General features: G+C 49.0%; 2 protein-coding genes across 11 annotated transcripts in view; one reads left to right on the forward strand and one right to left on the reverse strand.

Annotated features, from left to right (window-relative positions):
* The window catches only part of TCTN1 (tectonic family member 1), a 71,043-nt gene extending 50,271 nt beyond the window's left edge, over positions 1-20,772 (forward strand). Inside the window, exons 16-17 of the transcript XR_008620500.2 lie at positions 6,276-6,449; positions 14,610-20,772. The gene's annotated coding sequence lies outside the window, so the exon portion shown is untranslated. The remainder of the gene's footprint in view (positions 1-6,275; positions 6,450-14,609) is intronic.
* Positions 1-25,598, reverse strand: part of HVCN1 (hydrogen voltage gated channel 1) — a 40,715-nt gene extending 15,117 nt beyond the window's left edge. Inside the window, exons 1-3 of one of the 10 annotated variants that reach the window (XM_014347326.4) lie at positions 25,526-25,582; positions 24,427-24,510; positions 19,035-19,074 (exon numbers count right to left, since the gene is read on the reverse strand). In XM_014347326.4, the coding sequence (XP_014202812.1) occupies positions 19,035-19,055 (21 nt within the window). In that variant the 5' untranslated portion in view covers positions 19,056-19,074; positions 24,427-24,510; positions 25,526-25,582. Of the gene's footprint in view, positions 1-19,034; positions 19,075-24,426; positions 24,511-24,879; positions 24,967-25,111; positions 25,261-25,334; positions 25,399-25,525 lie in introns of those variants that run through there. The other 9 variants (XM_008957893.5, XM_063593656.1, XM_008957892.5 and 6 more) reach the window with 9 other exon arrangements.
* Between the last annotated feature and the right edge of the window lie 478 nt (positions 25,599-26,076).

Here is a 26,076-nt window from a genome sequence, read left to right on the forward strand (position 1 = left end):
CCTGTTAGTTTCTTTTGGCCAGTGGATATCTTAGAGGAAGACCTTACATTTAATTTTCTTTTCTTTTTTTTAAAAAGAGGATCTCACTTGTCACCCAGGCTAGATGCAGGGGTGCGATCATAGCTCACTACAGTCTTGAATTCCTGTGCTCAAGCAATTCTCCTGCCTCAACCTCCCGGGTAGTTTGGACTATGGCACACTATAACGTGTCTGGCTAATTAAAACAATTATTTTTTTAGAGATGGGGTCTTGCTATGTTACCCAGGCTGGTCTTAAACTCCTAGGCTAAAACAACCTTCCAGCCTCAGCTTCCCGAGTAGCTGGGATTACAGGTACATGCCACTGTACCTGGCTTACATTTAAGTATTAAGTACAACGGTATACCCAGCACCTAGAAAAATGCCTTGCACTTAACAGACACTCAAAAATACTGAAATGTTTGTTAAGCAACAATGAATCCAGCAATGTGGATAGCTCCTAAAAAATGTTGACTGTAAAAGAAAGATATGGAAGAATAAGAACAATGTCACACCACTTAAGTAAAAATGTTAAATATATGGAAAATATTATATATTGTTTTGGAATGTGTAAAAGCATGAGTGTAAACATACACAAGAATGAGATTTCTGCTTCTGGCCTTATTACACTATAGAGTAACTAGTAACAGATTATCCCTCCTGCCATAACCAATTATAAAACTGGATAAAATATGTGAAATTTACTGTGATCCCTTAGAGAAGAAAAATGAATGAGGCAAACCCTACAATCACCCTGGCTTTGTGCCTGGAGGTACTTTCTGGACTGTGAAGGCAAAGACTATAGTTCAAAGCTATTGAGTCTCCCTCCCCTTGTGAATCTGCTTGGCAATGTACCAGAAATAGGAAAGGTATGCAGAGGAGGAGACCCCAAAATATGGACTTTGGCTGAGTCCTAAACATCGTGTGTGTGGAACAAGATTTCATGAGGCAGGGAAAAATATAACTTTCAGGAAAAAAACTCCTTGGGGTGCTGTGAGCTGAACAACTACCGGAGATTACATAGGACTGGGTTGGGAGATATGTGAGTTCCCAACAGCCAGAGTAGAGAGACCTCATTGAACACCCTAAGCATTCAACAGAAATCCCAGAAAAATCATGCCTTATGAGTAGACCTAATCTAGCTTTATAGGAAGGGCCACATTACACTCATCCCAACAAAGCTTAAAAATAAGGCTTGAAATGAACAAACTGATCCCCAAGTAAATTTACTGCCTGTTGGAACAAAACTCAATACTTTATTAGGAAGACAACAACATAAACTCAACATCATAGATACATACTGTCTAGCATACAATTAAAATTACTAGACAGATAAAGCTGAAAAATGTGGCCCACAACTAATAAAAAAATCAGCTAATAGAAGATTCAAAATGGTTGGGTGCAGTGGCTCATGCCTGTAATCCCAGCACTTTGGGAGGCCGAGGTGGGCAGATCACCTAAGGTCAGGAGTTTGAGACCAGCCTGACCAACATGGAGAAACCTCGTCTCTACTAAAAATACAAAATTAGCTGGGTGTGGTGGCACATTCTGTAATCCCAGCTACTTGGGAGGCTGAGGCAAGAGAATTGCTCGAACCTGGGAAGCAGAGGTTGTGGTGAGCCGAGATCATGCCATTGCACTCCAGCCTGGACAACAAGAGTGAAACTCCATCTCAAAAAAAAAAAAAAAAAAAACTAAAAATGTACAGAGATAATAGAACTGGCCAAGAAAGACTTGAAAACAGATATTACAAATATATTCAAGGATTTCAAGGAAAACATAAACTTAATGAGGGAACAAATAAACATCTTAATACAGAAATGGAATCTACAAAAAAGATCCAGCTGGCTAGGCATGGTGGCTCACTCATGTAATCCCATCACTTTGGGAGGTCGAGGTGGGCAGATCACCTGAGGTCAGGAGTTCAAGACCAGCCTGACCAACGTGGAGAAACACCATCTCTACTAAAAATACAAAATTAACTGGGCATCGTGGCACATGCCTGTAATCCCAGCTACTCAGGAGGCTGAGGCAGGAGAATCACTTGAACCCAGGAGGTGGAGGTTGCGGTAAGCCGAGATTGCACCATTGCACTCCAGCCTGGGCAACAAGAGTGAATCTCCATCTCACAAAAAAAGAAGGAAAAAAAAAAAAGATCCAGATGGATATTTTAGAACTGAAAAGTATATATACGAAATGAAAAATCACTGGATGGGCTTAACAGCTGATAACATATTACCAAAGAAAAGATCAATGAGGCTGGGCACAATGGCTCATGCCTGTAATCCCAGCACTTTGGGAGGCTGAGGCAGGCGGATCACAAGGTCAGGAGATTGAGACCATCCTGGCTAACATGGTGAAACCCCATCTCTACTAAAAAAAAATACAAAAAAATTAGCCAGGCATAGTGGCCAGCGCCTGTAGTCCCAGCTACTCAGGAGGCTGAGGCAGGAGAATGGCGTGAACCCAGGAGATGGAGGTTGCAGTGAGCCGAGATCGTGCCACTGCACTCCAGCCTGGGCGACAGAGTGAGACTCCGCCTAAAAAGAAAAGAAAAGAAAAGAAAAGATCAATGAACTTAAAGACAGGGCAATAAAAAACATCAACTGGAAACACAGGGAGAAAAAAAAGCTGAAAGGAAAAATAAACAGAGCCCCAGGGACCATATCTACTAGTTTAACATGTGTACTTGTAGTGCATGGCCCTCCAGGAACTGGCATCTCTCCTTCCCCACAGCCTCCTCGCCACACTCCAGCCACCCTTCTGTCCCTCTGATGCTCCACACTGAGCCATCACACAGGCTGTTCCCTCAACCTGGAATACTCTTCTCCCCAATCCGAGCTTCGCTTACTCTTGCTTATGCTTGAAATGTCAGCTAAAATGTCAGTTCCTCAAAGAGGCCCTCCCTCACCCCTAAAATCTAAATCAGTTCCCCTCCCATTTATAACCTCTCCTCCCACTTTTCCTTCGAGAGCCTTCATCCTAGTTTCTAACTAGAAACTGTTATGTGCAGCCACATATTTTTATCCCTCCTAGCATTTACCTCACATGAAGGCAGGGTCTGTGTCCCCTGAGTCTTGTGTGACACCTGACCTTGAGCAGAAGCCCATCATGCACCTGTTGGCTGAGGGCACTGGTACCTCATCTCCCATGCTGGGCTCATCTCGGCTGGACCAAACATCTCTGGACTCCCAGGGCTGGCCAGGGCCAGCGCCAGGGTATACTGAAGTGCGCCAGGGTATACTGAAGCTCTCCAGGCAGCCACTGGCCATAATTCCTTTCTTTTTGAGACAAAGTCTTGTTCTTGCTCCCCATGCTGGAGTGCAGTGGCGTGATCTCGGCTCACTGCAACCTCCGCCTCCTGGGTTCAAGTGATTCTCCTGCCTCAGCCTCCCGAGTAGCTTGGATTACAGGCGCTGCCAACACACCTGGCTAATTTTTGTAATTTTAGTAGAGACAGGGTTTCACCATGTTGGCCAAGCTGGTCTCGAACTCCTGACCTCAGGTGATCCGCCCGCCTCTGCCTCCCAAAGTGCTGGGATTACACGCGTGAGCCACCGTGCCTGGCCATAATTCCCTTTTTCGAGATAGGGTCTCGCTCTGTCACCCAGGCTGGACTGTAGTGTGCGATCACGGTTCACTGCAGCCTTGACCTCCCGGGATCAAGCGATCCTCCCACAAAAGCCTCCTGAGTAGCTGGAACTATAGGCACATACCATCACGCTCGGCTAATTTTTTGTATTTTTTTGTAGAGGCAGGGTTTTGCTATGTTGCCCAGGCTGGTCTCAAACTCCTGGGCTCAAGTGATCCACCCGCCTCGGCCTCCCAAAGTTCTGGGATTACAGGCATGAGCCCATGCCCGACCCCATACTTTCCTTTGGAAACACCTTACCTGGCAGACAAGAGCAGCCTGTCCTATTTCTCAGTAGTGTGGGAACCTCAAGGTACTTTGCAAAAACCGTATTTATATTTTACAGAAGAGGAAATTTTTCTTTCTGAAACCTTGCAACTGGTGAAGAAGCAACTTTTAGTAATTTGGGATGAAAATATCTAGGGCACTCAGCAGAGCAGAAAACATTTCTGGTTTTCAGTCAAAAGTCTGTCATGCCAGAAGCAGAAAAGCTCCAGAAAAGGGCAAAGATAGGGTTGATCAAGAGAATGTGGTGGGCCTCAGCAGCTTCACCATGCACCCCAGACTCCTAGCATTCATGGACAGACTGATCCTGCCACCACGCCCGGCTAATTTTTGTAATTTTAGTAGTGTGGCGTACAGAGCACCTGCCTCGGTGCCTGGCTCAGAGCAGCCCCCAGCTCTGGAAGTGCCAGCTATGATCATCCCTTAACAACAAAAACTCACCTGGGCATGGTGACTCACACCTGCAATCCCAGCACTTTGGGAGGCCAAGATGGGCGGATCACTTCAGGTCAAGAGTTTGAGACCAGCCTGACCAACATGGCGAAACCCCATCTCTATTAAAAACAAACAAACAAAAATAGCCAGGCGTGGTGGTGGGCACCTGTAATCCCAGCTACTTGGGAGGCTGAGGCACGAGAATTGCTTGAACCTAGGAGGCAGAGGTTGCAGTGAGCCAAGATCATGCCACTGCACTCCAGCCTGGGCGACAGAGTGAGACTGTCTCAAGAAAACAAAACAAAAAACCCCAAAACTCTTCTCCTCCAGCTTCATCACCATCCTTGGATATTTCATTTCTCTGCCCACTGCCTGCCTCTGCATCCCTCAGGCTGTTAAGTTACATGAGCTGATACATCCGCTTTGTGGCTTAAGTGACACTGAGCTGTGTTTCTGTCACTTATAACCCCAAAAGTCTACAGGTGGAGTTGCTGATGCGGGACACCCCCACAGCTCCATCTCCCATGCAAGAATCCTTGCTGTCCCCACTGTACCCTGATGCTCCTCTGCGGTCACCTTTCCATATCAAAACCTGTGACCGTGGCTCCAACCTGCCTGACTGTCCCACACTCTTTGACGCTGTTGAATCTGCTCTGCTTGGCAATCTCGCCCCCTGCTTCTCCTGCTATCTCTGGCCACCCTCCTCAGCTTCCTGTACCATGTCCCTGCCCCATACCAGGAGTCCTGGAGACCTCAGCCTTGACCCTGTCCTTGGGCCAGTGACTCTCTCTTTGGGGGCCTTAGCACAGCTGTGTTCTCGGTGCCGTTCACGTTCAAATCAAAGACTCCAGTCTGATGTTCAAGATCCTGCTGGGTCATTGGTTTGCTGTGACCCAACTGACCTGATTTCTTACCTTTCTCTCCCAGTCCACTCCTCCTTCCACATCCCCTAGGGCACGCTGTCACTTACCTGGCTGCCCAGGCCAAGAACAGAAAATCATCCTTGGCTCCTCCTTCTCCCTCACACCCCATCGGTTTCACTTCCTGAACCTGGCTGGCACTCCATCGTCCCCTCTCCCTCACCAGAACCTGCCCTGACCCTCCCTCCACCTGCCTGCAGCCAGGGTCCTCCTTCTCCAATGCCAACCTGACTGTGTCCCTGCTGTGCAGCGACCTCCATGCCCACAACTGCCTTCAGGATCAAGTCCCAGCTCTCTTGGCTTCCCCAGGCCCTGGTCTCCCTGCCAGCCTTATTCCTTCCTAGCACCCTGCCTCTGCCAGCCTCCAGCCACATGGAACTTGCAGTTCTAGAGCGGACCACGCTCTCTTGCTTCCAGGACTCTGCATGGCCTGTCCCCATCCCATCTATCTTCCAGGTCTTACACCTAGATTTTACCTTCCCTGGGAGGCCTTTCTTAATTCTTCCTCACCCCAGTTGGGGTGTACGTCACGCTGTCTTAACAACCACTGAGACACTGTCCCCACCACACTGGGCTGCGAACGCTGGGAGGGCAGAGACTCTTCCTCAGTCACAGGGAGAGGCTCAAGAAGTGGTTAAGAGGCCGGGCGCGGTGGCTCAAGCCTGTAATCCTAGCACTTTGGGAGGCCGAGACGGGCAGATCACCTGATGTCAGGAGCTCGAGACCAGCCTGACCAACAGGGTGAAACCCCATCTCTACTAAAAATACAAAAATTAGCCAGGCATGGTGGCACATGCCTGTAATCCCAGCTACCTGGGAGGCTGAGGCTGCAGTGAGCCAAGATTGCACCCCTGCACTCCAGCCTGGGTGACAGAGCGAGACTCCATCTCAAAAAAAAGAAAAAAGAAATGGTTAATAAATGAATGGATTAACAAAATCTTAGGCACTACTCCTTCAAGGTAAACATATTGCTGACCTCTTTTACAGGTATTAGACCAGAAAAACTACCATCTGGGAGAGAAGGGGAAAGTAAAAAGACAGACCTAGAAGCAAAGGAGAGAAAAGCATTTTGTGGATGCCTATTTTTACAGGCTCAGAAGCCGCCATCTGTGGGAGGGGGAAAGTCCCTAGTTCATTGTTATCTGACAATCGGAGAAAAAGGTACTTTTTAAGAAAGTCAGCCAACTCCCAACTCCCATGGCCTGATGTCCCTTCAGTTTGCATTTCCCTGTTCCCTCCCAGAGCTATTTTGGGGGACTTGATTTGCATATTAACCACCCTCACCCCAAAACTCTAAGACACAATGGCAGCAACGTGTATTACTATGGTTGCTTATTTTATCATACCTCATATCATCTCAGCATGCTGCTAACTTCCTTCCATGCACTATTTCATTTCAATTCCTAACAACCCTGAGGTTGAGGCCATCCTTTAGGGTCCTGGTGAGGGGGGGCCTTGTCCAAGGTCACACACTGTGGGGAACTGGAAAAGCAGGATCTGCCCCTGGGTTCCATGACTTGGAGACTATGTTCTAGAAAACACAGCTGACAGAAAGCCAGGCAGCCAGTGACCGGAGAGCCACCTGCTCAGAGGGTGGAGTAGGTGGAATTGTGCACACCCCCCTAACAATTCCTGTCCCCCTGGACCCTTAGAATGTGACCTTATTTGGAATGTAGGTCTTTGCAGATGTAACTAAAGATGATAAGACGAAATCATACTGGATTTAGGGTGGGCCCTAAATCCGGTGATTGGTGTCCTTATAAAAAGAGAAAAGGGGCCAGGCGCGGTAGCTCACGCCTGTAATCCCAGCACTTTGGGAGGCTGAGGTGGGTGGATCACTTGAGGTCAAGAGTTCAAGACTAGCATGGCCAACATGGCGAAACTCCGTCTCTACTAAAAATATAAAAATTGGCCCGGTGCAGTGGCTCATGCCTGTAATCCCAGCACTTTGAGAGGCCAGGGTGGACAGATCGCCTGAGGTCAGGAGTTCAAGACCAGCCTGCCCAACACAGTGAAAACCTGTCTCTACTAAAAATACAAAAATTAGCCGGGCGTGGTGGTGGGTGCCTGTAATCCTAGCTACTCTGGAGGCTGAAGCAGGAGAATCGCTTGAACTCGAGAGGCTGCAGTGAGCCGAGATCGTGCAATTGCACTCCAGCCTGGGAGACTGAATGAGACTCGGTCTCAAAAACAAAAAAGAGAGAAAAGGACACACAGAGGGTAAGGTCACGTGAAGGTCACAGAGGTCAGAATGATACGTCCACAAGCCAAAGACTGCAGGCAACACCAGAGGCTGGGATGGAAGAGGCCTGGGACACATCTCCCCATCCCAAAGCGTCCAGGAGCCAGTCCTGCCAACACCTTGATTTTGGGCTTCTGGTTTCTGGAACTGGTGAGAATGAGTTCCTGTTGTTGAAGTCCCCCGGTTTGTAGTAGTTTGTCACAGCAGCCACAGGCAACCAGGACAGAGGGTGTGTGCCTGAGTTAGCCAGGATGGTCTGTAGGCCAGGTACTGTCTTTCCCTTTATCTTTCCGGGCCACACATTTGTCCTGGACTCCAAGGAGAAAGCCGACTTCTTCAGGGCCCAAAACCACTTGGAGAAAGCCCGATTCTGCAGCCAACAACAGCGACAGCGGCTCCTTTTGCTCAGAGCCCACCGGTCACATCACCTGCTGTCGCTTGATACTTTTAATGCTCCTAAGAAGTAGGCAGGAAGGGTAGGTGAAGTCTCTCCATTTTGCACAAGGGGAAACTGAGGCCTAGGGAGGCGAGACCGCTTGCCTGAAGTCACACCGTGCCGCACATTTTGGCAGGGTGACAGAGGCAGAGGGAAGTGGGCACTCCTGTATGCCAGCTGTTGGGCATGTAAATGGGTGTATTCTTCCTAGGAGGGTAACAGGGCAGTTCCTTTCATCTTTTGAAAAAATATTTGAGTCTCTCTGATGTGCCAGGCTTGGGGACAAAGGAGGCGATTGGCCCTAAACCAATTTATATCAAAAATTTATTTCCTTTTTATTGAGATGGGATCTCATTTTGTTGTTCAGGCTGGAGTGCAGCCGCAAACTCCTGGGCTCAAGCAATCCTCCCGCCTCAGCCTCCCAAGTAGCTAGGACTACAGGTGTGTGCCACCATGGCTACCTTGGTTTCTATCAACATTTAAAATGTCCTTATTGCTTGACTTTACAAGAGACTCCCACGTGCACACAGGTGCTTGCTCCAGTCCTGCTTCAAGAGCCCTAAACCGGAAACCACCTCAAAGTCTGTTGCCCAGGACACCATGGAAGACCCACACCACAGAGCACCACACCACTCTGTGGCAGGCCTGTAGACCTCACACACCCACAGGGAAAGGGGTCCTCAATCTACGATTATGGGAAAACTGACAAAATCAACCCCAACTCCCAGGAGGAGAGAGGGACTGGGTTGGTGAGTGAAACTTTGCATTTTTTTTTCTAATAGGTTTGGCTGATACCAAACCTATTAGATATGATTTGGTTTGGCTGTGTCCCCACCCAAATCTCAACTTGAATTACCTCCCAGAATTCTCATGTGTTGCTGGAGGCACCCGGGGGAGGTAATTGAATCATGGGGGCCAATCTTTCCCATGTGATTCTCATGATAGTGAACAAGTCTCACAAGATCTGATGGGTTTATCAGGGGTTTCTGCTTTTGCTTCTAATTTTCTCTTGCTGCCGCCACATAAGAAGTGCCTTTCGCCTCCTGCCATAATTCTGAGGCCTCCCCAGCCATGTGGAATTGTAAGTCCAATTAAACCTCTTTTTCTTCCCAGTCTCAGGTGCGTCTTTATCAGCAGTGTGAAAACTAATACAGTAAATTGGTACCAGTAGAGTGGGACATTGCTGAAAAGATACCTGAAAATGTGGAACCAACTTTGGAACTGGGTATCAGGCAGAGTCTGGAATAGTTTGGAGGGCTCAGAAGAAGACAGGGAAGTGTGGGAAAGTGTGGAACTTCCTAGAACTTGTTGAATGACTTTGCCCAGAATGCTAATAGTGATCTGGACAATAAGGTCCAGGCTGAGGTGGTCTCAGATGGAGATAAGGAACTTTTTGGCAACTGGAGTAAAGGTGACTTTTGGCATGTTTTAGCAAAGAGCTGGCAGCATTTTGCCCCTGCCATAGAGATTTGTGGAGCTTTGAACTTGAGAAAGATGATTTAGGGTATCTGGCAGAAGAAATTTCTAAGCAGCAAAGCATTCAATGCCTGCTGTTAAAGGCATTCAGTTGTATAAGGGAAGTAAGGCATAAAAGTTTGGAAAATTTGCAGCCTGATGATGTGATAGAAAAGAAAAACCCATTTTCTGGGGAGAAATTCAAGCCAGCTACAGAAATTTCCATAAATAGCAAGGAGCCTAATGTTAATCCCCAAGACCTTGGGAAAATGTCTCCAGGCCATGTCAGAGACCTTCACAGCAGCCCCTCCCATCACAGACCCAGAGGCCCAGGAGGAAAAAGTGGTTTCATGGGCCTAGGGACTTGGTGCCCTGTGTCCAGCTGCTCCAGCTGTGGCTGAAAGGGGCCAACATACAGCTCAGGCTGTGGCTTCAGAGGGTGGAAGCCCCAAGCTTTGGCAGCTTCCACGTGGTGTTGAGCCTGCAGGTGCACAGATGTCAAGAATTGAGGTTTGGGAACCTCTGCCTAGATTTCAGATGTTTGGAAATGCCTGAATGCCCAGCCAAAAGTTTGCTTCAGGGGTGGGGCCCTCATGGAGAACCTCTGCTAGGGCAGTGCAGAAGGGAAATGTGGGGTGGGAGCCCCCACACTGAGTCCCTTCTGGGGTATCACCTAGTAGAGCTGTGAGAAGAGGGCCACAGTCCTCCAGACCCCAGAATGGTAGATCCACCAATAGCTTGCACCATATACCTGGAAAAGCCACAGACACTTAATGTCAGCTCATGAAAGCAGCCAGGAGATGGGTTATACCCTGCAAAGCCACAGGGGCGGGGCTGCCCAAGACTATGGGAACCGACCTCTTGCATCAGCCTGACCTGGATGTGAGACATGGAGTCAAAGGAGATCATTTTGAAGCCTTAGAATTTGACTGCCCCACTGGATTTCAGACTTGCAGGGACCCTGTAACTATTTTGTTTTGGTTAATTTCTCCCATTAGGAACAGCTGTATTTACCCAATACCTGTACCCCCACTGCATGTAGGGAAGTAACTAGCTTGTTTTGATTTTTACAGGCTCATAGGCAAAAGGGACTTGGTTTGTCTCAGATGAGACTTTGGACTGTGGACTTTTGGGCTAATGATGAAGTAAGACTTTGGGGGACTGTTGGGAAGGCATGATTGGTTTTAAAATGTGAGGATATGAGATTTGGAGGGGTCAGGGGCAGAATGATGTAGTTTGGCTGTGTCCCCACCCAAATCTTAACTGGAATTATATCTTCCAGAATTCCCATGTGTTGTGGGAGGGACCCAGGGGGAGGTAATTGAATCATGGGGGCCAATCTTTCCCATGCTATTCTCATGATAGCAAATAAGTCTCACAAGATCTGATGGGTTTATCGGGGTTTCTGCTTTTACTTCTCTCTCATCATCTCTTGCTGCCACCATGTAAGTGCTTTTCGTCTCCTGCCATGATTCTGAGGCCTCGCCAGCCATGTGGAACTATAAGTCCAATTAAACGTCTTTTTCTTCCCTGTCTCAGGTATGTCTTTATCAGCAGCATGAAAACAAATACAAGGTTTATCCCTAAGAAATTGCCATTTTTGGAGTGAGATCCAGCCTGCAGGGAGTTAAGTGGTGAATGAAGTATTTAGTGGAGGTGGGAAGAGAAGGAACCAATATACTCATAACTGGAATCCCTGAATAAGGAAATGAGATTAATAGACTAGAACAAAGATATAATTCAAGAAAACTTTTCTGATATAAAAGAGGACTTAAAAATGCCATCTTTGTAGATAAAAACTAGAAGAAATTGATAATTTCATATGATTCAACCTAATATATACCTGTTTGCTGTTTTAATTTATTATGCTATACATATGTTCATGTAGCGTTGTTAAAAAACAAACATAAAGCTGGGTGTGGTGGCTCATACCTGTAATCCCAGCGCTTTGGGAGGCCAAGGCTGGTGGATCACCTGAGGTCAGGAGTTCAAGACCAGCCTCACCAACGTGGGGAAACCCCGTCTCTACTAAAAATACAAAAATTAGCCAGGCGTGGTGGCGCGTGCCTGTAGTCCCAGCTACTTGGGAGGCTGAGGCAGGGGAATTGCTTGAACCTGGGAGGCGGAGGTTGCAGTGAGCCAAGATTGTGCCACTGCACTCCGGCCTGGGTGACAGGGCAAGACTCCATCTCAAAAGAAAGAGAAAACCAAAAATAAAATAAAATCATAAGTAAGTGATAAAGCCAGCACAGGAACTCAAGTCCACTAGCTTTGTTCTTTTCTCTGCCAATACAGAGAAAAAAATGGCAGAAAAGTAGATTTTTTTTTCAGCAACAAAAATGACATTTTAGAGATGGGACTGGGAGTGGTGGCTCATGCCTGTAATCCCAGCACTTTGAGAGGCTGAGGTGGGTGGATTGCTTGAGCCCAGGAGTTCAAGACCAGCCTGGCCAACATGGTGAAACTCTATCTCTACTAAAAATACAAAAATTAGCTGGGGGTGGTGGTGGTGCATGCCTATAATCCCAGCTACTTGGGAGGCTGAGGCATGAGAATCACTTGAACCTAGGAGGCAGAGTTTGCAGTGAGCCGAGATAATGCCATTGCACTCCAGCCAGGACAACAGAACAAGATTCTGTCTCAATAATAATAATAATAAAATAAATAAATAAGAGATGGGATCAAGGTTCTGAGATGCAGTCTTACCTCCCTTAGCAGAGGAGCAAACTGAAGACTGCAACATGGTAACCACCACCTGTCAGTGGACAGTCCACAGACTTGCAGCCAGGTGTGCTGCTTCCTGGTCCAGGGTCTTAACACCACCCAGGCAGGGCCAGAGCGGCTGTCCCCAGTCCTAGCTTCACTCATCCTCCCCTATAGCCCTGTCCAGCATTAAGCCTGGTGCATTTCAGCAACTAAATGACCCCTGATCTGCCACCTACTTCCCCCACCCTCTGCCACTGCCCTGGCCAACCCCCTGCCTCACTTGGAGGCTGTCGCAGCTCCTCTCTGCTCTCTCCTTCCCTGCTGCATTCTCCATCAGCTGCAGGAGAGCATCCCTCCAAGCATGACTACATCACTCCCTGTGCAGAAAAGGGCCAGCCCAGTGGTCCCGAGGCTGCCTTCCTCAGACAGGCCTGCCTGGCCTCCACTGGCATCTGGGAACTTGGACTTCTGGAAAATTCCCACCATTCCCTGATAAGAGTAGCTCATTGTGCCTAGACTGCTTGTGGAAACAGCATGGTTTATGCTGAACTCCTACTTTCGTTTGGAGAGTATGGAATTTTTCTAAGTGCCAGGCAGAGGGTACCTCTGTGCCCAGCTCCAATGAAAACTCTGGGCATTGGGTCTCTAAGGAACTGCTCTGCTTGCAAACACTTCACACATCTTGTCACAACTCCCTGCTGGAGGAAATAAGTGTGACCCCAAGGACCTCTGCCCCCATCTGGAAGCTTGTGCCAGGTTTCTTCTGAACTTCACCCCACGTGCCTTTTCCCTTTACTGATTTTAACTTCAATCCTTTTGTGGCAATTAATCTGAGCCAGGAGCACATCTGCATGGGAGTCCCACAGGTCCTCCTAGTGAGTCACTGACGCTGGGCATAGGGTCTCGGGAACCCTGACACACTCCCTTATTTAAAACTTTTGGCTGGGTGCAGTCACTCACACCTGTAATCCCAGCACTTTGGGAGGCTGAGGAGGATCACTGAGTTCAGAAGTTCAAGACCAGCCTGGGCAACAGAGTGAGACTCCGTCTCTACAAAAAAATCTAAAAATTAACCAGGTGTGGTGGTGCTCGCCTCTAGTCCCAGTTACTTGGGAGACTGAGAGAGGCGGATCGCTTGAGCCCAGAATGTCGAGGCTGCAGTGAGCTGTGATCGTGTCACTGCACTCCAGCCTGGGTGATACAGCAAGACCTTGTCTGTTAAAAAAAAAAAAGGACACCAATGCCTCCCAGAAGCCCACTCCTGTTTTGCACGCTCTATCTAGCCTCTGTCTGCCCATCTTCTCACCTTCCCTCTCACCTCTCTCCCCACTCTGGCCACATTGAGCCTTTCATACTTGGCTGGTTTCTCCAACCACAGGACCTTTGCACACGTGACTTCTTTTGCGTAGAATGTGCAACCCCCTTTCACCCTGTCCTCTATCTTCTTCTTCATCTCAGCTCTCAGGAGCTGGCCAGGCCTTCCCCATCACACTCTCATGTGGCCCAGCTGTTCACAGCATGACCTCTGTGCCTGGCAGACCACAGGCTCCTGCTAAACATACCTCCTGGATGGTGGAAGGTGGAATGAAACCCCTGAGCAAATCTCTTCTCTGTGGGGAGGCAAGAGGACTCCAAGCAGCAGGCTCAGCTGCCCCCAGCACTTCTCCCCTCCTGCCCCAGGGGATCCGTGTTCTGAGGAAGGCCTATTTTTAAAATCAGGGAAGTCTTTAAATAAGTGTAGAAACTTTTCCTTCTCTAGGGTGGGGAGGAAGTCTGAGGTTCATGAAAACAACCACCGTGACAGCTGATCAGCTCTGGCAGGAGGAGCTGCTTACAGGCTGAGGGGCTTAACTGGCAGCCCAGGTTCCCCTAAAGCCATGCTCCCCAACTGTCTCCTTTTCTATAGGGTTAGGAACCCTCCTGCCTGATAGATGAGCCGGTCAGCCTGGTGAGATGATGGCAGGGCTGCATACAGACTATATGGGACATATTTACAGGAGTAGGAACTGTAATCATTCCAATTATCTCCAGAATACCTGCTATTTAATATTTTCTGAGCTCTGTGCAAAGACCTTCATTAACATACTGTAACAAGCCCATGAGGCGGGGACTGCAATGTCTCTGTTTATGGATGAGGAAACTGAGAACAGAGAGGCCAGTGACTTGCCCCAGGTCACACAACCAGCGAGAAGCAAGGCTAGGATTCCAACCCAGGCTGCCAAGCCCAGCTCCCCCTCCTCCTGCAGGACCCCTCATGAACACTGCCCAGCCCTGCACCCTCCTCACAGCTGGGGAAGCCCCATGCTGGGAAGGGAGTTTGGAGCGGTGTTTCTCAATAAGAAATCACATTTCATACCCTGCATCTCAGTACACACTGACTTGTGTACACACATTCCATAACTAGCACTGAAGTTACTATGTGAGGCGCTCTTATTTTCCATTTCATTCTATTTCTTTTTTTTTTTTTTTTTTTTTGAGACAGGGTCTCACTCTGCCACCTAGGCTGGAGGGCAGTGGCATGATTAGGACTCACTGCAGCCTCAACGTCCTGGGCTCAAGAGATCCTCCCACCTCAGCCCCAGAAGTAGCTGAGACTACAGGTATGCACCACCACGCCTGGCTAATTTTTTGTATTTTTAATAGAGATGGGGTTTCTCCATGTTACTCAGGCTGGTCTCAAACTCCTGACCTCAAGTGATCCACCTGCCTTGGCCTCCCAAAGTGCTGGGATTACAGGTGTGAGCCACTGCACCTAGCCCTATTTCATTTCTTAAAAGGTCGACTGTAGCCCACTCAATGGATTTCAGGACTCACCAATGCATTGAGTTTAAAGACACAGTTTTGGGGGGACACGCTCTGCCTATTTCCTGGGAATGACTGAGAGGGGAGTCTGGTCCAAGCCTGTGACTTCAGTCATGTCAACCAGGAGCAGGGGCTGTGCTATTTGTTTTACAAAAGTGTAGAAAGAAAAAAGAAAAAGTTACCCAGGTAGAAATGAAGAGCTGCCACCTGTGTGACTAGGTCACCTGAGCCAATATCTACTGATGCTTTGGCCATGGAAACCACAGGACACAGAGCTCAGCTATCCCTCTTTCCTCCTTCTGCAGAGGGAGGGGCTGCCTAGGCCAGGCTGCATGTTGGAATCACCTGGCAGCTTTAAGGCACCCCAAAACCTGAGTCCTGGGCTCAGAGCTTCCAATTCAACCCATCTGGGTGTGGTCTGGGTGCTGCGGTGGTGGATGTGCAGCCGAGGTGGGTAAGGAACCCCAGTTGCACCAAGGGCCTCTGCATGCCTCATGCGAAATAAGCCCAGGAGCTGCAGGGATTTCCACACACACCTGGCTCTTAAGTTCCCCAGAGGTGGCTGCTGAGTGCAGTCACCTGTGCCGAGGAACAAGGTCAGCTGAGGGCTGAAAAGCCAGTTCATCCTCATGACAGAGCCAGCAGCTCCCATGTCTTAAATGCAGGCTCGAGCCAGGCACCCGGCTAAGTGTTCTCCGCATGCAATCTTGTTTAACCCTCACCTCAACTCTGTGAGGTAGTGTGATAGTTCCCATTTTACAAAAGAGGAAAACTGAAGCTTTGGGAGGTGGCAGGGGGCAGAGAGGGGCTCTGAGGAGGGCCGATGAGGCTATCTCAGCAGAACTGCAAGCCAGGTCTGCACCATGGCTACAAAACCCCACCAGTTTCTCTCCTAACACAGCTGTTTTCCTCTCAGAAATGAGGAGAGCTGACACTCAAAAAGCTCTAAAAGCAATCTCATTAAGACAACTTTTTTCCAAAACACAATTAATTCCATAAGGGCAGATCATGAAAAGGAACATGTTCTTCAAACCAGTAAGAGGCTTATTTGCCACAAGCGGTCCTGGCTCTTTCCCCAGCCCCCCAGCAATGTCCTCCTGACAACACCCTCTCAGGCTAGCCTCTGTGTGATAACAAACAGGCTCCAGGTTCCAGGCCCTGGGAGTTCCCCAAGGTGTGTCCCTGGTTCTGCATTGCAATCCCTACTTCCCTTGCTGTCTCTATGCCCTGGTATGGGCTTCTGACAAGGTCCTCACCCACCAACTCATTCCTGCAACCCCCAGCCTCATTTGGAACCCCCAGACTCAAATGCATATCCCCAGCTTGACCTGCTGCCATTTACCCCATGAACAGACCTATAGCCTTGATCTATTTATTACTATTGTGAAAAAAGGAACAAAAGAAAGGGAAATAAATTCATAACAATCCCTGCACACCAAACTTATGTATCATCTACCCATCTACCTCTTTCTCTCCCACCTGTCTTTATCTTTTACAATTATAATCAAAGACAGTGGGCCAGGTACGGTGGCTCATGCCTGTAATTCTAGCACTTTGGGAGGCTGAGGCAGGTGGATCACTTGAGGCCAGGAGTTCGAGACCAGCCTGGCCAATATGGAGAAACCCTGTCTCTACCAAAACTACAAAACAAAACAAAAAAAACTAGCTGGAGATGGTGGCGCACACCTGTAATTCCAGTTACTAGGGTGGCTGAGGCCCAAGAACCATTTGAACCCAGGAGACGGAGGTTGAAGTAAGCCGAGATTGCACCACTGCACTCTAGCCTGGAAGACAGAACCAGGCCCTGTCTCAAAAAAACAAAACAAAAAAAGACAGCAGACAATTTTCTATCTTAATTTTTACCACTATATGCGTCAGATTCACACCTGTTCAGAGGCCAGGAAACTTACCAAGGAGTCAAATGATCTCATTATTGCATTTTGCATGTTTTTAAACCATTTTGGATGGTTTTTAATCCAATTCTAAGACCACGTTTTCTCACATTTTAATGTCTCTGAAATCTGGCTGGGCCTGACAATTGATCGGTTTCAGCCTTGTGTTACTTTTTATCACAGTAAATGGCAGCACATGGTTTTGCTTTTTTTCTTCATAGTACATAAAATAAGGTGCACGCACAGTGTTGTCTCATGTGCTAAGAAACATGGTGCCATAAATTGTACTTTTTCTTTTTTATGGGTTCTTTTCCCATAAGTGAGATGACCAGGCTTGAATATGGATATCTTCAAGATTCTTGATACACATGGTCAAATTTTGTGTCTAGAACAGTGGCATGGGTTGACCCAGTCCCCCGTGATATGTATGAGTGAGCTGGTTTCATCACAGTCTAATCAGCATTAAGCATTTCCAAATGTTCTTTTTGGTTTGCCTAATTTAATAGGGAACTACAAATGAAGGAAAAGCATGAACAGTTCCCACTTAACCTTTCTTCCATGCTGACTCTCTTATGAAGGATACCTGGAGCTCCTGGGGCTCCTAACTCTTACAGTTACCAGGGTCATCAATTTGATGAAATACACAATCACCATCATCATCATCATCATCCTGTGGTCATTCTGACCCTCACATTTGCTTCTCAGACTCTGCCCCACTCACCCCTGCTGCTGCCCTGAGCTTCCTGCTCTGCTCTCGCCAGCTTGGCCTGGCTAGGCCCCCAGAACCTCAAGATGAACAGCTGATGTGAAAGTCAACACTTCCTTTCTACCTTGCCCCCAATCTTCACAACCAATGCCCCCCAAATCCAACAAACCTGCACCTCACATATCAAAGACACAGTCTATTTCCTACTCGAGATGGCCATAAGATACAGGAGGAAAGCATTTCCTCTGGAGTCAGGCCAGGTTGAAATCCCAATTTCTGTTTTTTTTGGAGACGGAGTTTTGCTCTTGTCACCCAGGATGGAGTGCAATGGTGCGATCTTGGCTCACTGCAACCTCTGCCTCCCAAGTTCAAGCGATTCTCCTGCCTTATCCTCCTAAGCAGCTGGGATTAGAGGTGTGCGTCAGGATGCCTTGCTAATTTTTGTACTATTAGTAGAGATGGGGTTTCACCATGTTGGCCAGGCTGGTCTCAAACTCCTGACCTCAGGTGATCCACCTGCCTCGGCCTCCCAAAATGCTGGAATTACAGGCGTGAGCCACCGTGCCTTTGCCTCCTAAGTTCAAGCAATTCTCCTGCCTCAGCCTCCCTAGTAGCTGGGATTACAGGTGCATGTCACCACGCCTGGCTAATTTTTGTATTTTTGTAGAGATAGGGTTTTGCCATGTTGACCAGGCTCATCTTGAACTCCTGACCTCAAGTGACTTGCCCACCTTGGCCTCCCAAAGTGCTGGGATTACAGGCATGAGCCACCATACCTGGCCTAAAATCCCATTTCTGCCACTTTCTAGCTGTGTGATCTTGAGAAGTGACTTTACTTCTCTGTGCCCAAGCCCTGTATGGGCTCAGTACTTGCCTAACATTCTGAGACCACTGTATTATCAAATCTTCCCGACAATCCTGCAAGGGCAGGGGTGGTAAATAATCTTTTCACTATTTTCCAGATAAGGAAACTGAGGCTCAGGGAATTGAAGGGCACACAGTTATTTTGTGCCTAAGGACACATAGTTATTAACATGCACTGTTCGAGACCAGCCTGACCCACATGCAGAAACCCCATCTCTACTAAAAATACAAAGTTAGCCAGGTGTGGTGGTGCATGCCTGTAATCCCAGCTACTTGGGAGGCTGAGGCAGGAGAATCGCTTGAACCTGGGGGGCAGAAGTTCTGGTGAGCTGAGATTGCACCATTGCACTCCAGCCTGGGCAACAAGAGTGAAACTCCATCTCAAAACAAAACAAAACAAAAAAAACGCACATAGTTATTAACATACAGGGCTGGGATTCAAATGGTCTGATGTGGAATATCAGGCTACTTGGAGGTTTTGTGAAGTCCTTTTACAGCTTTTCATCATTTTGATTTTAAATATTTCAGTATAGTGGAAACACCTGAACAGGGAGTTCTCCCTCTCCTGTTTGAAACACCAAACAGAATTATCCTCTCAAGGCTGGGATATCCTCTAATGCTGCAAGACCACAGAATCCATTACCTTTTCGTCCCAGGTGGCCATGTCCCTGTTGCCTCTGGATCTGAAAAATAAAAAGACATTTGTCCAGATCTATCACCTTGCTGCCATCTACCTTGGTATGTGCTCTGTAATCCTTTCTTACAAATTAGTTTTAAGTTAGTTTAGTTTTAACTGTGCCCAAAATTAGTGTAAAGTACAAAGTGTATGTAGGAGGGCATACATCCTGGATATAGAGCCAAATGAACTGAAACAGGGACTCAAACAAATACTTATTTGTACACGAAAGTTCATAGCCTTTCACAGCATTATTCTCAAAAGCCAAAAGGTGGAAACGACCCGCTTGTCCATCAATGGATGAATGGATCAACAAAATGGGTCTGTCCACACAATGGAACGTTATTTGGCCATAAAAAGAAATGAAGGGGGCCAGGTGTGGTGGCTCACACTTGTAATCCCAGCACTTTGGGAGGCCAAGGTGGGTGGATCACCTGAGGTCAGGAGTTTGAGACCAGCCTGGCCAACATGGTGAAAACCCGTCTCTACTAAAAATACAAAAATTAGCTGGGCATGGTGGTGGGGACCTGTAATCCCAGCTACTTCGGAGGCTGAGGCAGGAGAATTGCTTGAACCCAGGAGGCAGAGGTTGCAGTAAGCCGAGATCGTGCCACTGCACTCCAGCCTGGGCAACAGAACAAGACTCTATCTAAAAAAAAAAAAAAAAAAAAGGAAAAAAAAAAAAGAGAGAGAAATAAAGTATTGATACTTATTACAATGTAGATGAACCTCAAAGATACCATGCTAAGTGAAAAAAGCCAGACATAAAATGTCACATATTGTATGATTCCATTGATATGAAATGTCCAGAACAGGATATGAAATGTCCAGAACAGAACAAGCAGATTGGTGGTTGCCAGGGGCTGGGGGCAGGGAAGGATGGGGAGTGACTGCTTAATGGATTAGGGGGTTTCCTTTTGGGATGATGAAAATGTTCTGTGCAGCTAACAAGGTATTTTTTTAAAAAGCAAAATGATATATTATTAATTTTAATACAAAGAAAAACAGTGAAAATGTTCTGATAGAGGTGAAGGCCACACACTGTGAAATGTACTAAATGCCACTGAATTATTCACTTTAAAACGGTTAGCTTTACATTATGTGAATTTCACTCCAATTGAAAAAAGACAGACATTACAGTGTTGGGGTTGCTCTGAAAAACAGTAAAACCTTCTGAACACCCACCACCAGCTACATCAGTGAATGCACCTCTGAGCAGCAGGAGCTGCTAGTGCTGTTGAGTATTCACATATGGACGTGGAAAGACGCCAGCCACAGAGCAAACAGAGGAGTCACATTACGGCAGTCTACAGGATGACCCCATCTAAGTCAAAAGAAATACAGATGCTTTTCTTTGGTCCGTAAGGATCACTCTTCGCAGTGGTTATCTTTGGAAGAAAAGGGAGTGATCTGGGTGTGGGGCTTTCCTTCTCTGCTTCTGGGAGGCGTGAACTTTTACAATGAGTAGGTGTTACTTTAAAACGTTATTTTTAACATAGGTGATGTATGCATGTAGTAAAAAATTTAAATTATACAAAAAGATATTCTATGACAAGTCAGTCTCCCCTCTACCCATTATCCTTCCCAGAAGCGGTTGCTCTGACCCTCTGACCAGTTTCCTACGTCGCCTTCTGGAGTATTCTATGCCCTCACAAGCACATGAGTAGATACTCTCCCCCAACCTTCTATTTTTTTTTTTTTTTTTGTAAACAAATGTGAACCCACATACTGCTGTGAACCTTATTTCCCTTTAGGGTGTGGTAGGCAAAATAATGCTCCCCTTCAAAGATGCACATACCCTAATCCTTGAACTTGTATATTACTTTACGTAGCAAAAAGGATTTTGCAGACATGATTAAGTTGCAGCTCTCAAGATGGAGGCAATGATTTTGGATTATCCTAGTGGACCCAATGTCATCAGAGGGGTCTTTGATAAGTGGAGGCAGGAGAAAGAAGAGATTGTGAGGACAGAAGCAGAGGCTGGAGTCAGAAAGATCTGAAGATTCAGTGCTTTAAAGATGGAGGATGGGGCCTCAATCCAAGGCATGTGGGCCCCTCTAGAAGTTGGGAAGGCAAGCAAACAGATTCTCCCCCAGAGCCTGCAGCAGCAACACAGCCCTGCCCATATCTTGACTCGAGCCCACTGAGACCAATTGTGGACTTTTGACTTCCAGAACTGTAGCATAATAAATGTGTGTTATCTTAAGCTGCCAAGCTTGTGGCCATTTGTTACAGCAGCCACAGAAGACTAACACAGTATCTCAGAGGTGGTTCTATGCCAGTGTGTCCTGTATGAAGTGCACGCCTTGTCACGGCTGCACATGAGTCCCCTGTAGGAATGTGTTTAATCCTACTAGTGATGGACACTTACGGTTGTTTCCAATCTCCTCCCACCCCAGCGCTTCAATAAATAACCCTGCACACCCTTTTTTTGTTGTTGTTTTGTTTTGTTTTGTTTTGGAGTTGGGGTCTCACTCTGTCACCCTGGCTAGAATGCAGTGGTGCGATCAGAGCTCACTGCAGCCTCAAGATCCTGGACTCAAGCGATCCTCCCACCTCAACCTCCCGAGTAGCTGGGACTATAGGCACACACTACCAAGTCCAGCTAATTTTTGTAGAAAGGGGGGTCTCACTATGTTATCCAGGCTGGTCTCAAACTCCTGAGTTCAAGTGATCCTCCTGCCTCAGCCTCCCATGGTGTTAGTATAATAGGCATGAGCCATTGCACCTGATCCCTCTATGTAACTTCTATAATTTTTTTTTTCCCCTGAGACAGAGTCTCGTTCTGTTGCCTAGGCTGGAATGCAGTGGTATGATCTCGGCTCACTGCAACCTCTGTCTCCCAGGTTCAAGCAATTCTCCTGCTTCAGCCTCCTGAGTAGCTGGGATTATAAGTGCCCACCACCACGCCCAGCTAAAATTTTTTTTTGTATTTTTAGTAGAGACGGGGTTTTGCCATGTTAGCCAGGCTGGTCTTGGACTCCTGACCTCAAGTGATCCGTTGCCTCAGCCTCCTAAAGTGCTGGAATTACAGGCATGAGCCACCGTGCCTGGCCTAATTCTAAAAAATTATTTTGAAATAAACTTTCAAGAAAACTTTAAAAAGGTTCTTTCTCTCCCCACAGTTACATGCTGAGGGTGCAAGGGACTCTTAGACTTTCTCGCTGGTTGACTGGCAGAGCAACTTCTGGACCCAGCAGAGTTCAGCTTTGCATGTCCCTATACCAGCCCCCTGGGATTCTCAACCTGCTCTCACGAGAGGGGCTCAAGTGGAACCATCACCACAAGAGGAGGTGAAGGGAAAAATTAAGGTGCCCTGGAGATTTCCTACCTTTGCAAGACAGGAGCTAGAACTAGCACACACGCAGAGGAACACTCAGCTTCAGCAATTCAAGCAACAGAAACTTTAAAACTACCATGCCCTTCTCCATTAAACTAGCCAAAACAAATAAAAAGGATAAAAACCAATGCTTGCAGAGCTGCAGAGAAATGTGCACACATTCCTGGGGATGATTTTTCTAAATAGCTACCTGGTCACAAGAGGTAAGTGCTTCCAAAATGATCCCACCCTTGACTTGCACACCTTGGTTAGGAAACTGTATCTCCAAGAAGCCATTTGATAGCCAAAAACATGCACAATATGGACAATGATATTTATAGCTAAGTTGAATAGTATGGCTAAAACCTGGAAGTGGCCCTCAACCCCCAAGCCCTACTTTAGGGAAAAGCTGAGGAAGGCAGTGGGCTCTTGGGAGGGATAATTCTGAAGTCTATGTAGAAACGGGAGAAAAAATGCTGTCAAGCAATGAGAAGAAAAATAGGCTGATGGCTGACACATTGCCTGCAACTGTACAAAAGTATCTGAGCCATTCCTAGGTGCCAGGCACTGATTTCCCAGGTTCTGGGAAATCCAAGGTGAAGAGGCAAGGGCAAGATCACGATCCTGGTAGACTGACATGTTACCTGGGGAGACAAACAAGGAAGCAAGGAAATATACAAGACAGACCACACCCCCACCCCCCAGCTAAGCACTGGGAAGCCAGCCAGTCAGAGTAAGGGGCCAGGGAGCAGGCGGGGTCTCCTTAAGTGGGGTGGTCAGGGACAACTCGACATTTATGGTGTGCCCTGAATTACAAGGGAGTATGTCACAGATTGCAGAGAAGAGCATTCCCGGGAAAAGGAAGAACACGTGTGCTGTGCACAGCCCCTGAGAGAGCGGAGTACTTAGGAGGTGGCGGCTGGGGACAGCAGTGGACAGGACAGTGGCCAGAGAGAAAAATTGAGAATAATCACACAGGGCCTGATCATGGAGAGGGCTTGGCATGTGATGCTGGGGATTTGGATGGAAGTGAGGGGTCCAGCGTGATGAGGCGGCAAGAGATGCTGGCGGCCTGGTCTCAGGGTGGAAGTAGGGGGTGGAGGGGTGGCCGGATTCAGGATATGCTTTGGGTTAGAACTTGTCGCTAGCCTAGACTGTGGGGAAGGGACGAGGAGGGGGGTGGTGGATGACAGCTCCCAGGGCCCAAGCCCCAGTGACTAGCAAAGGATCAAGTCTGGGGACAAGAACACTCTGGCTTTCTCCTTCTTGCTAAACCTGTGTCGGGGAGCAGCTCTGGACCTTGTGCAAGCCTCAGCCCAGAGATTTTCAAAACCCTGCCCTTATCAGCCTTTCCCTCTGGGGAGTCAGCCAGAGAAGTTGCCGCCCCCTCACCTTGGTCTTACTCAAGCAGCTCCTAGTTGCTGGTGGGGCTGTCCGGAAATCCTGCAGATCTCAGCCCTGAACAACCTGAAGTTAAAGGTGCCCAGGACAGAGAAGTACTCTCAGAGGGGCAGGACGGAGGGTGGAGGAAGCACTGGAACCATGAACTTTTGGTAGTAACCTGGTGCCAGGGGCTAAGCCTGTACACCAAGCATCTTATATCATCTTCTCAGCAATCCTGCGAGGTAGGTACATGCTTAACCTCATGGGACAGATGCGGAAACTGAGGCAGAGACAGGCCAAGTCACGAACTGAGCCTGCAAGATCCCCCACACCCAGCACTGGTAAAAGTGGTGGGGACAATGTTCCTGGAGGGAGTTCCAGTGAGGAACTGCTCTCCCCTCTCTGTCTTGGCGTTTACCCTGGCCCCAATCACTCTTGTTCCTCAGCATCTCTGTCTCCAACAGGTGGGTGCTTTTAAAGTGCTTCTAGGGAAGGGTTTGCTGCCCCGGGGCTCCTCCTTCAGGGATGGCTGGGCCTGCTCATTGCAGCCTTCTCCCGGGACATCCAGCACTGCCTCAGCCCCTGCTTCTCTCCTACAATCTCCCGGGAGGGCAGCGGGGCAGGGACGATGCATCCGAGGACTTAGGGGACACAGACCTGGTTGTGAGTTCTGGCTCTGCCTCCTTTGGCTGTGTGACCCAAGGCAAGGGGCTTGGCCTCTCTGCGTCTTGGTTTCTTCACCTGTTAAGAGGGAGACGACGATGGTCACCTGCGGCTGCTGCGCGGAGTGTGAAGAACTGAAGGCACCTGGCCCAGGGCGGCGCGCACCACCAACTTTCCGGGATCGGGGGGTCACTAGGGCCGGCGTCTCCCGCGTTCCCCTCCCCTGGACTCCAGTCCCCGCCGAGGGGAAGCACTGCCCGCCCGCGCCGGGACACGCCAGAGCCGAGGGCAACCGAGGGCTGGGGTCCTGCTGGGGCTCCACGGCGAGGCCTGGACAGCGGAGATGCGGGGGGGTCCCCTCTTCTCGGAAGGATCGGGCACTGGGGGTCTTGTAGAAAGGGCTGCACGCCAAACGGGGTACGCCCCCCGCCCGGCCCGAGCACTTACCCGGCGCCCCACCCGCCCGCGGTCACCGCTGCCACTGGGAGCCTCAGAGCAGGTCCGGCCCAGCCCGTCCCGCCCCGTACCGTACCAGGCCCCGCCCCCGCCCGGGCCGCCCCCGCCCCCGTCCCCGCCCCCACAGCCCGCAGACCCCCAACGGTCGGCGGGCTTCTAGGCCTCGGCCCGGGTCTCAGTCCCCTTGTCCCTGCCTGTGGTCAGTCCACCCGTTCGTCCCTACCTCCCTCACCCCGGCTGCCTCCCGCCCCGCAGGGTGGGCCTGTCCTGGGCCTCCCGCAGTTACAAAGGTCCCGCCCGTGGGAGCGAATCGCGGATCACGAGAATCCTGCCCCGGGCCAGCCTAAAGGAAGGGTGGGCGGGGGAACCACTTCCTTCCTCCGCCGGCTGGAGCGGGGCGAATCCACCCCGCCAACCCCTTTCGGGGAGCTTCTGCTCCATCCCACCGTCTCCGGGCCACCCCTGCCTCTGGGTCTCCTGATTCCTTGGCCTCGTCCCCTGCACAGTTTCTGCCATGCAGGGGTGGAGGGTGGGCAGCATGCTCTGACGAATGAGCAACCTCTCAGCCCTCAGAACTTCCCTTGGTCGAGGGCGCTGAGGCTGCTCATGGGATGGTACTGGCAAGAGGGAGCCTTACCGCGTGCAGCCCCTGCCTGTCCTGGGCCGCCTTGCTCCGGGCCAACTCGTACGGCCCCGCAGGCGCAGGCCCAGCTCTGAAGTCCCTCCCCTGTGGGCCCTCCCAGCACCCTGTTCACACAGTCGAATCAGTTCTGTTAGCTTCTGTCTTCTCCCAGAGACCATTTGTCCCAAACGTCCTGCAAAGCCGTCTTCTGCACACCTCTCCCTTCCGGTTGAGTCGGGGCTGTGGGGAGAGGCTCACCTCCTTGGGGTTGTGTTAGTTTCCTCATGCCGCTGTTAACAGATCACCACAAACCTAGTGGCTTAACACAAATGTGTTATCTTACAGCCCTGGAGGCCAGAAGTCTCAGATGGGTCCTACAGGGCCAGAATCAAGGTGTGGGTGGGGCTGTGCCTTCTGGAGGCGCCAGGGTAGTGTGTTCCTTGCTTTTCCCGGCTGGAGAGGTGCCTGTGATCCTTGGCTGTCTCAATCCGACCTCTGCCTCCATGGTCACAGCGTCTTCTCCCTTCTAAGGAGCCCTGTGATTATATGGGATCCACCTGGATAAT

This window comes from Pan paniscus, chromosome 10, assembly GCF_029289425.2.
Source record: "Pan paniscus chromosome 10, NHGRI_mPanPan1-v2.0_pri, whole genome shotgun sequence".
In the NCBI taxonomy this organism is placed as follows: Eukaryota; Metazoa; Chordata; class Mammalia; order Primates; family Hominidae; genus Pan; species Pan paniscus.